Genomic DNA, 10246 nt, shown 5'->3' with positions numbered 1-10246 from the left:
CTGGCCCTTGGCCTGGCTGAACTCCGAGCGGTTGGCACATCTCGCAGGCACGTGCTGTGTTTACCGTTTTCTCTGGCATGTGGATCTTGGCCTGAACCACCAGGTTCTCCAGTGGGGTCCGTAGGATCTCTGGAACCTGGTAAGTTGGCATCTTGTCCAGGCGGCTGCGAGGGAAGAGGTGATAGGCAAATCCCGACTGACAGCGGCCAGCACGCCCTCGCCTCTGCACCACGTTTGACTTGGACACCCACACCGTTTCCAGGCAGGACACCTAGGAGAAGGAGGATCAGGCATGAATGCTGTCGCGGCTCTGTCCTGTCTAAATGCAGCTTTCCATCCAGGCCGCCGACCACAAACTCCTCCCGACTGACCAACCATCCTGCTAAAAGCAAGGAAGGCCTTTCCCACCCTCCCGCATCTTGCGACACCAGTGTCTAGCAGGCAGCAGCGAAGGCCTGAGCCGCTCAGTGCATGGGCCAGACCCTGACGCCATCTGCTGGAAACCTGCCTTGGCTCCGCATCACGCCGCTTCCCAGGGGCTCATCACGTTGCCCTGCTGGGAGCTGCCGGCGGAATCATGGAATGGTTTGGGTCGAAGGGACCTTAGAGACCATCCAGTTCCAAGGAGCGTGGTCCTGCCTCCCCCACACCATCCCTGCAGCGTGCGCGGGCAGCGCAGGGTCTGCACTGTGACCTGAACTGGGTTCAAACAGGGCAAATATAAAAGGGTGGGGTTTAAACTCCAACTATTCCAAGGTGTGGATCACCACCCGGCACAGGGAGGGGAAGCAGGAGCGGTGTACAGCCAGAATCCCTTCTTCCAAGGGCAACAGCACCATGGCTGCCTTCACATTGTTCGGAAAGCGCTCGCCAGAGCCCGAAACAAGGGCCAAGTGGGGAGCAGCTTCATCATCCCATGAACGGCCTCTTAAATGTGGCTCCGAAAGGATCTGTTCGCTCCGGCATGTCCCACACGCCCTCGGAGGCGTCAGTACCTTGGTCTTCAGATCGTAGCGTTCCTCCTTGTGCGTGCCACTGTCCACCACGTGCACGATGTCGTTGATGGTGATGGAGGTCTCGGCGATGTTGGTGGCCAGGACGATCTTCCTGACGCCCGGTGGAGGCCTCTGGAATATGTTTTGCTGGTCCATCATGGGGATGTTGGAATGGACTGGAAAAGAAACCCAGTCAGTCCTGCCCTGCTTCGCAGTACAAGGCCAAGGTGGGCAGATTCTCCTTCCAGGAACAGGGACACCACTCGTAAGTGCTCAGTGTCTGCGGTTTCCTGTGAGGGAGATCCCAGGAAAAATCATCTGGGAAAGCCTCGTTTCAGTTACTTCAACCTATGGCTCAACATCAGCCAGAGCTCTGATCGCCACCCGTCCCGGAGAGGCTAATGGCACCATCACAACACCCCCGGGCCCCAGGCACGAGGCCCACTCTCTCCCTCAGCCCAGCTCCGAGGCTCCCCCCTTCCAGAATATCTACGGGGCATGGGAATGGGGTATCCTTATCCTCATTTGGTCTCACTTGGTCAAAAACAGTTCTCAGCAAGGGCCTGTAACTCTTCTATATCACACATTTGCCCTGTTACAGATCAGTGATGTGGACAAGTTCCCAGGAACAGCACAGAACAGCAGGGGAGCACAAAACCATGCACTTTTCACCAAAAAACATCTCCGTTTATTAGCAAGGGAGCTGCTCCTGGTTGCCAGTCAGCAAGGGAGCTGGCTCCTGGTGTGCTCCTGGGAGGCCTTATTTGACACTGAATAGGGAGGAAAACCCCAAACGAACCAACCCTCACAATCTTACAGCCTTGAAAAGTAATCCTGGTTGTTGATATAAACTTCCCTCCTGGGACAGAGGATGTTCAACACACTAATCAGAGCTCAACTACAGAGAACATCTCCCTCCCACGAACCAGCTTTACAGCATAGGCCCAGCAGGCAGCTACAGCAGGAGTTCAGCAGTCTCCTCCTCGCCTAATTCCGAGCTGCCGGGGGGCAAACAGGAAGGCAGTTTCTTTGATGCCATACACGTCTGGACGGCCTCTGCTCGGAGGCGTTATTCGAGGGGGAGTTCTTGGTGCTTAACGGGCACAATTACACCACCAGTACACACAGCAGAGCCTACGAGCTTGCTCTCTATCTGTGCAACAGCAGAAGGGGCTCAGCAACACACGTGGCACAGCCATTCCCCTGAATCCTGGGGAGAAAAAGGATTCTCACCCGGTAAGACGAGGTACCGGCTGTTCTGAGATCCGAGCATCTCTAGCAGGCGCTGCTGCACTCCTTTGATTTCCTGCCACCCAGGGAGGAAGCAAAGGATCCCACCTGAAACAGAGCAGGAGTAAGAACAAGCCGCCTACAAATCCAAGCACTTTTCCCCAGCTGGAGAGACAAAACCTGCTTCTGCTGCACGGAAGGGACACCCGGTACTTCCCCAAGTCCAAGGCGACATTTAGCCCAAGAAACCCCGAGAAAAGCAGGGCCCAGGGTCAGTGACACCCCCCGATCGCCGAGGAAACCTGCGTCACGCTTATAACAGTGACAGATCAGCCTTTACGGGAAGTCAGATCCAGGGAGATGTCTGGACATCATTCCTGCCACAATTTATCTGCTTCTGGGAGCTCGTTGTAAGGTTTTAAAGCCAGGAACAAACCAGGCTACCTGTAGTTTGAGAGTGAATGCCTCCTACGAGCTTCAAAATACTGACAGCTCTTAGAAGTCACCGAGAATCTTGCCTTCTTCACAAGAACATCACCTCCCAGGCAAAGAGAGTTATCAGGGATGGGTCTCCAACACGTCATGCAGCACGAGGCTGGAAATGCTGGAGCACAGACCAGCCCCAGGACACCGAGGACTGGGATTCTCAGCCAAAGACTCAGAATTGGCTCATGCCACACTGCTGGAGCCCGCTCAGCTCAACGGGAATGCGAGGTGGCTTTGCAGAAGGCATCTCTGCCAAGGGTCTGTCTGGGCTCTGCAGGGTTCGCTTTCCTCCCCCCTCAGCATAAGGAAAGGCAGGACCTACCTGGTTCCCCATGGGCATCAATCTGGAATACGAGGTCGGTGATCAGATCAAGATCAAGGACGCATTCATCATCCGATTGCTGGATAAAACAGGAGGACACACGCAGATGAAGGAGCAGCTATCCAGCAGCAAGGCACAGAGCCCCCCCAAAAGGAGCTAATGCCTGCACTCAGCCTGCCCAGGACTAGGAGCCAGGAACCTCAGGAGTCTGGTTTTGGCTCCATCTGGAACCTGCTCTGGTCACAACCGCTGCCGGTTTCCTCCGCTGTGCGGTGAGAACCTGCAGTCCCCTGCCCGTTCTCCGGATTCGGAAGCTAACTGAGATTTGTGCACCTCTACCGAGCAGCTCCTAACAAGTAATAAAGCCAACGTGAAACTTCTGGGGATAAAGCTGTGCCATATGCACCCGGGGCTTCAAATCCACCAGGCAGAGAGCAGCAGCGTCTGTGTTTCTCAGTAATTTGGAGCTCCTGTATCAGGCCAGGTGAAAAAGTGCAGGTGGAAAACCCAGCCCTGAAGGGACAATCTCACACGGGCAGGGAGTGACGGGTTTAAACGGAAAGAGGGAGATGGAGATGGGACATCAGGAAGGAATTCTTCCTGCAGAGGGTGGGAGCACTGGGACAGGTTCCCAGAGAAGCTGTGGACGTCCCATCCCTGGGAGTGTCCAAGGCCAGGCTGGATGAGGCTTGGAGCAACCTGGGCTATGGAAGGTGTCCCTGCCCATGGCAGGGGGTGGCACTGCGGGGGCTCTGAGGTCCCTTCCCACCCAAACCATCATGTGGCTCTGTGAAGGCAACGGGACACCCTCAGCAAGTGCGCTGATGACACAGAATCAGGAGAAGTGGCTGATACACCAGCCACAGGGACAGACCTCTGCGTGCCGGACAAACGGGCTGATGGCTTCTAGTCCAGAAGGCTGGACCAACAAACATCTAAAGGTCCCAGCCAACCGACAATTCTGCAACTCGACAACTGAAATAAGACCTCCCACAGCAAAGAGGACACGCCTGGAGAGTGTTTTCCAGAGGACTACTTGCAAAAAGCAGCAGGAAGGGAATTCGGTGGCGCAGGACGGCGAGCGCTGAGGTAACAGGCTGCTGTGAGCCATAACCGAGGCGACTTCACCGCACGAGGGTTGAGGTGGAGGTAAAGCCAAGCCAGCACGGCCCAACAACCACAGGGAAGAGGGACCGGATTCAGGCCCAAACTGCCCCTTGCCGATACACCTGAAGTCACCCTCATCACCCACCTTGATCTCATAGTGCCGGTGTCGGTGCCGGCCCAGCTTGGCCAAGATCTCCTCCAGATAGTACTCCTTCACCGGGTACATGAATCCCGGCACCTTGACCACGGGGCAATCTCCAAAATAATGGGAGAAACGCTGGTTGTCCCCGGTGGCGCTCATCAGGACCAGGCGCAGGTCGGGGTTGAGCTGCGGGAGGCCTTGCAGCAGGATGAGCAGGAAATCAGTGTTGACATCTCGCTCGTGGACCTCATCGACCACGACGTGGCTGACGCCCTCCAGGCTGGGGTTGCCCTGCAGTTTCCGCAGCAGGATGCCCACGGTGCAGAAGAGCAGGGCTCCTCCCCGGGCAGGGGGCTTGCTCTCCAGTCGAACCTGGTAGCCCACGTTCTTCCTCATGTTGGGACCCAACTCTTGAGCCACGCGCTGAGCGACGGAGATGGCGCTGATCCTCCTCGGCTGGGTGATCACGACGTTGCAGCGGGCGCCGCGTCCCTCCAGGATGTAGTGTTCCAGCAGGAGCTGAGGGATCCTCGTGGTTTTCCCACAGCCTGTGTCTCCCGCTATTACCACAACAGGGTTCTGCTCAATGGCTGACAGGATGGTGTCCTTGTGAGGATCTACTGGCAGCGGGTGGCTCTCCTGCCATGAGGATCCTCTCCTTTTCCAGAGGGCCAGGAGATTCTGGCTAAGGCGCACTTCCTCTGCTTCCAACATGGGTATATAGGTCTTCCCCGTGATCGCATCGCTTATCGCACCAGATTCCTTGCTCAGGTTCATCATGTCATCAGCAATCCGGGGCCTGGACTCCCTGATGTCCACTGGGTACTAGGAGAGACGGAGAAAGTTGGCAGGGACAAAAATATCAGTACCAGTCCTGAGAAGGACAGAAAGAAACAAGTGTCTGGAACAGGCTCGGCCACACCAGCTTTGCAGTGAGCTGAGTCTCTCAGATTTTAGGTAACTCAGCCACTTACAGTCTGAATTGAGTTTACTGAAAGCAAGAATTAACTGGGGCAGCTCCTTTTCCTCGTTGCATCCCCTGTTTTAAGGGATGTTAGCGCTGATGCCTGAATTGACAGGCATAAAAGAGTCACTTAAGCTCTCCAAGTCCGTGGCTACACCGCGTGCAAGTGATGCAGGGGCCCCTCAAAGACAACTTTTGGAAGTTATCAAGTTACACCACCACCCTTCTCTCCCTCAGGAAGCCCCGCCGCGAAACCGGCACAAAACGTTACGCATTCAGCTAAGCCAGAAATATTCCGTCTTGGCAAAAGAAAAAACAGAAGTCCCACATCCCACAGGAAGAACTGAAGGGAGCAACAATAGGTCAGGAATGGTCTAGAACACAAAGCAGTGGCCCAGACGGTCGGGGATTAGAAGCTCAGCTACGAGTCCTTTTGGATTCGGCCTTACTCAGTCGCAATGCCGAGCCTCCCACGCCCAGTGTGACGGCTCATGGTCACGCCAGACCCAACTTCTTCAGGGTTTTCTACCCTTCCTGGCCCTTAGTTCAGCCACTTAAAGCAGATCATTCAGAAGCTGGTTTAGGCACAGTTTTGGCTTTCTAGGACATTCACTTCTGCTTTGTTTACTGTTTTTTTACCGGGATCTTTACTGCTCAGGCCCAAGAGCACTGCCTCAGTGACTTGCCAACTTCCAAACGTGGGCATTGTTCTCAACGACTGCAATAAGCCACACACAGGTGTACCTGAGCTACGCTCAACCTCATCTTACCTTGGCTCTAACTCCTGCTTTGGCAGCGAACGCTCCTAAGGAACCCTGGCTCAGCACTGCTGCAGCTCCCACGGGTATCCGCTCCCCGCGGGAAGAGACCAGATCCCCTGGGTGAAAGCACGATCGGGTGCTTGGACCTGCACCCACCACCCACGTCGAACAGACTCCCAAGGGAAACGCACAAGTACCGGCACCCTGTAGCTGGGTGGAAGCACAGCCTGTACAAGGCAGCATTCCTAGGCCTACAGGGAAGGCTAGAACCAAGCCAAAACTGCACTCCATAACATCCCAAGAGGCAAATAACGCAAGCAAACATCACGGATGCATACAGGAAGGGCCCACTGCCCAGAATGCATCTCCCTTCCCCAAAGGTCAGCATAGGCTGATCAGTTTTTGTGGCAAAGTATCAGGCCACAAATTCCCTCGACACCGTCACACGAAGCTTTTGACCCGCGTGCAATTCCTGAAGTTAAACGGGATGAGCCAAAGGCGATTCCCAGACAGCTGGGCAAGCCTTACGTGATTCAGGTAGTTCTCAATCTTGCGCAGCGTGGCTTCGGGGACTTTGATGTGGCAAGGTTTCCTCTGGTTCTCTCCAAGCTCCCGGAGTGAAGTCATGTTGTACATAGCATGGCTGAGGGGGTTGTTGTTCTTGTCCACCAAGCCAAGGCTCTGCAAAGGAAGAGGCCAACACCACTCAGACACAAGGCTGCTGCGTACGAAGTGCTGGTAGACAGCGCACGGGGGTCCCGCTCCTTACCCCCTATCCCAAACCCATCTGCTGCTTTTGCCATAGCAAGAAACAAGGCATGATCCCATCTCAACTCCGGTGAAACGGACACACTGGAGCCGACTGCCCCCAGCAGAGAGCTGGCAAGGTGGTCTTCAACAGCCCCGCCAAAAAACAGCCGCCACGGCCTTGTCTGACAAAACCCGCGCGCCAGGGCTGTTAACTCGCTACGGTTCTGGTACGTTGTGCCAATTCAGTAACTCCTACACTACCTTCTTGGACTTCCCCTCCGCTCACTCTGGAGCCTGCAGTCAAACTACGGCAGCAACGTGGCCGGATTAGTCCTCCTACGAGAAGGAGGAGACAGTTTGTCTTCGTGGTCAGCAGGAGGTGGCCAAGAGAACATACTGACACTTCCAGGGTGACCTACACATCCCTTTTGCTGAGGGCTCAAAACAAGCACGACGGCCTTCGCAGGTCAGACACTAGACGGGTACAACAGCAGTTTGGTGAACCCTAAGGTTTGGAAATCCGTGTTTCATAGAATCATGGAATGGTTTGGGTTGGAAGGGACCTTAAAGATCATCCAGTTCCAACTCCCCTGCCACAGGCAGGGACACCTTCCACTAGACCAGGTTGCCCAAAGCCTCATCCAGCCTGGCCTTGAAGACATCCAGGGATGGGGCATCCACAGCTTCTCTGGGCAACTTGTCCCAGTGCTTCACCACCCTCTGCAGGAAGAATTCCTTCCTGATATCTAATCTAACCCTCCCCGCTTTCAATTTAAACCCGTCACCCCCTGTCCTGTCACTACAGACCCTTGTAAAAAGACAACCCCCCCAGCTTCCTTGTAGCCCCTTTCAGGTACTGGAAGGTGCTGTAAGTTCTCCCCAGAGCCTTCTCTCTGTTTAAGCAGCATAAAGTCAAAGATCAGGAAGATTCAGGCATCATCCCACTGGGATCAAGTATGGGCAGTCAGGTGCAAGGAGCCTCTACTGACAGACACACCGGACACGGGACGTAGGAGCCACGAGCACTCACCTTAAGCTTCTGACAGGCCAGCGCCGCCGCTTTGTTTTCTGCCTCCACCTTGCGACGGCCCTTGGCAGCAAAAGTCATTGGACAGGGCCAGCGGAGCGTGAGCTTGCAGATCTTGGTCTTGGTGCCTACTGTACGGAACTGCATGTATTCCTAAAAGACACAAGTGACATTGCATTTGGGGAGGTGTTAAGAGCCTACAGAACTAAGCAGGCATTTTCAAATACTTCTAAGCGGAAATCAAATTGGTTTGGGTTTTTTTTGGGGTGGTTTTCTTTTTAACAGTGTACCAGAGAGGCTTTACTGCACGGAATTGCACTCCCCCAGCTCACAAGGCACTGGCTAAGCAGAAGTGAGAGCAGACAGCTGTGTGGGGAACAGCCCTGAGAGCCTGCAGGGTGGAGCACAGCTCCTGTCTGCTAAGCACACATGGTTTGGAAAGGCAGCGGGTGACACACACCGAGGAGGAGGATCACCGGATACTGGCAGGAATTGCCTGGTGGAAAGATTCCGTCAGCACAGAAATTACACTCCGCTCTGAGCAACACAAACTCGTGTTGGTTACAGTTACACGAGGAAATGCAAACCTGCCACCTTCAAAAACATCCTTCTTCCTTCAGAGAGCAGCTCCTCCATGGCCCCAGCCTCAAGTAACAACACTCCCCAGGCTTTTACCAAGACACTAAATCCTTTCCTTGCTCTTCCCGCTGATTTTTCCAGGCCTAGTTTTAACTTCTCTTCTCCCCACACTTCTCAGCTGCCCCAAAAAAGCATCCAAAGTGATTCCAGCCAGTCCCTGAGCTTTGTCCCTGGCAGGGGTGAAACAGCACCTTACCTTGACGGTGGAGGAAGAGGTTGCAATCTGAATCACTTGGGCCAGGAGATTTTTGGGAAGTGGGAACTGCGTCAGGGCACGGATGGCGGTGTTGTCGTCTGTCATTTCAATGGAACTCCCTCCTCGGCTAGATGGAAGATGAGAGGAGTTTGATACACAAATATTCCCTCTGTGCTCAGAGAAAGGCACAGGTAATTTTGGTCATCTGAAAAGTCAGGCTGTACCTCGCTGCTAAAATCTGTCAGTCTACGAAAACGCAATCAAACCTTTACGGTTGCACTACAGACCAGACAGCATCAACAGATTAAATGCATAAATAATTCTGATTCCAGGGAACATCCCTAAAAACAGCCACCACCAGCTCCTTACTGATCTTACTCCTGTCGACTACTGAAAATCCAAGATTTCTGCTCTTAAAATACAAAGTCAAGCAAAGCAACTATGGTGATGGAACGGAGCAGATTTCATGTTGCCCTCAAAACCCGAGAGGATCAAAAAAAGAACAAACTGCACATGCACCATTTCTGGGAAAGACACCCTCTTTAGGCACAGAAGAGGAAGAAAGGCAGGAAACTCGCAGGCAGACCCCACAGACGATGCCTGGGCATCCCCTCGAGAGAGCAGCCAGGCTGCCTCGCTATTGCTCGTACAGCAGTCAGCATCTGGCCCGTCTACAGGCCACGCCAGCAACGTGGGGAGCTGCAGCTCAAGCGTGAGGAACCGCAGGGGTGCGGCAGCTACAAAGCAAAGTCTCCCCCTTTACTACCCTGGATCAGCAGCTACGGGGGCCGACGTACCTCGCGTCCCTGCCTGGGGTTCGAGCGTCCTGATGTGCCATCGGTAGATAATCAGAAACATCGATTGCTTCTTCTTCCAGCTCTCCTTCCTCCAGTTCCCCTTCCTCCAGCTCCCCTTCCTCCAGCTCTTCTCTCCTCATTGCTTTAGGCATCCTGCCCTGCTCCATGGGCTGGATGGAATCATCCGGCTCCATCCGTCGCCAGCAAGTTGACAAGTCGGCAAGAGACGGTCCGGACTTGGAGCGCCACTTGCCCTCCGAGCACCACCTCTCGTCGGGACAGCCGAGCTGGTCAGCAAGGAGCCGGTATTTGGCAGCATCGAAGAGCTCGTTTCTGGGCCCCAGCAAACCCCAGCCCTGCCAGAGAAACACGCGTGGTCAGCCACAGTAAAGAGACAGACACGGGAACTCCGCAGGGAAGCAAAACGCGCCGGGTAAGGGAGAGAAGCGCAGGAGCAACTTCTCCATATCCCACCGGAAAGGAGGGAAAGGAGAGGGACTTTCGGAAACAAAGCTTTCCTCCTGCCGGTAGTTTGCAGGGAAGGGAATCTGCTCACTAGCCACGCTTCCCAGGGCACAGCTCCTGAGCACCATATCGCCTGTTAGAAAGAGGGCGGGGGGCAAGATCTATTGGTATTTCACAAACTATTAACTGTATTTAGCATTTTAAAGTTTTGAAACCCACCTCAGAGTGTCAAAAATGGATTTTGTGTTTTTTGGAAAGGCTCATCTAAACAAGTATGAACTGGGCTAACACAAGGTGAGGATTCTGGGAACGGTTCACCTCTTGTCTTTTCACAGGAACAGTTATTTCATAGAATCATGGAATGG

At 54.2% G+C, this 10246-nt stretch overlaps 1 protein-coding gene across 1 annotated transcript; it reads right to left on the bottom strand.

The window, feature by feature from the left end:
- Positions 1–64: 64 nt before the first annotated feature.
- Positions 65–9768, bottom strand: DHX30 (DEAH (Asp-Glu-Ala-His) box helicase 30; the record flags this gene model as incomplete). Its single annotated transcript, XM_010155932.1, has 9 exons — positions 9417–9768; positions 8620–8746; positions 7788–7937; positions 6536–6688; positions 4286–5107; positions 3034–3112; positions 2229–2333; positions 996–1171; positions 65–271 (listed from the first exon to the last, which is right to left on the bottom strand). Coding segments are annotated over exons 1-9 (2013 nt in total), but the record flags the coding sequence as incomplete, so codon positions are not given.
- Between the last annotated feature and the right edge of the window lie 478 nt (positions 9769–10246).

This window comes from Eurypyga helias, unplaced genomic scaffold (genome assembly GCF_000690775.1).
Source record: "Eurypyga helias isolate BGI_N326 unplaced genomic scaffold, ASM69077v1 scaffold40397, whole genome shotgun sequence".
Classification (NCBI taxonomy): domain Eukaryota; kingdom Metazoa; phylum Chordata; class Aves; order Eurypygiformes; family Eurypygidae; genus Eurypyga; species Eurypyga helias.
Note: the sequence above shows the minus strand (reverse complement) of the source record. Positions and strands in the feature narration are given on the sequence as shown.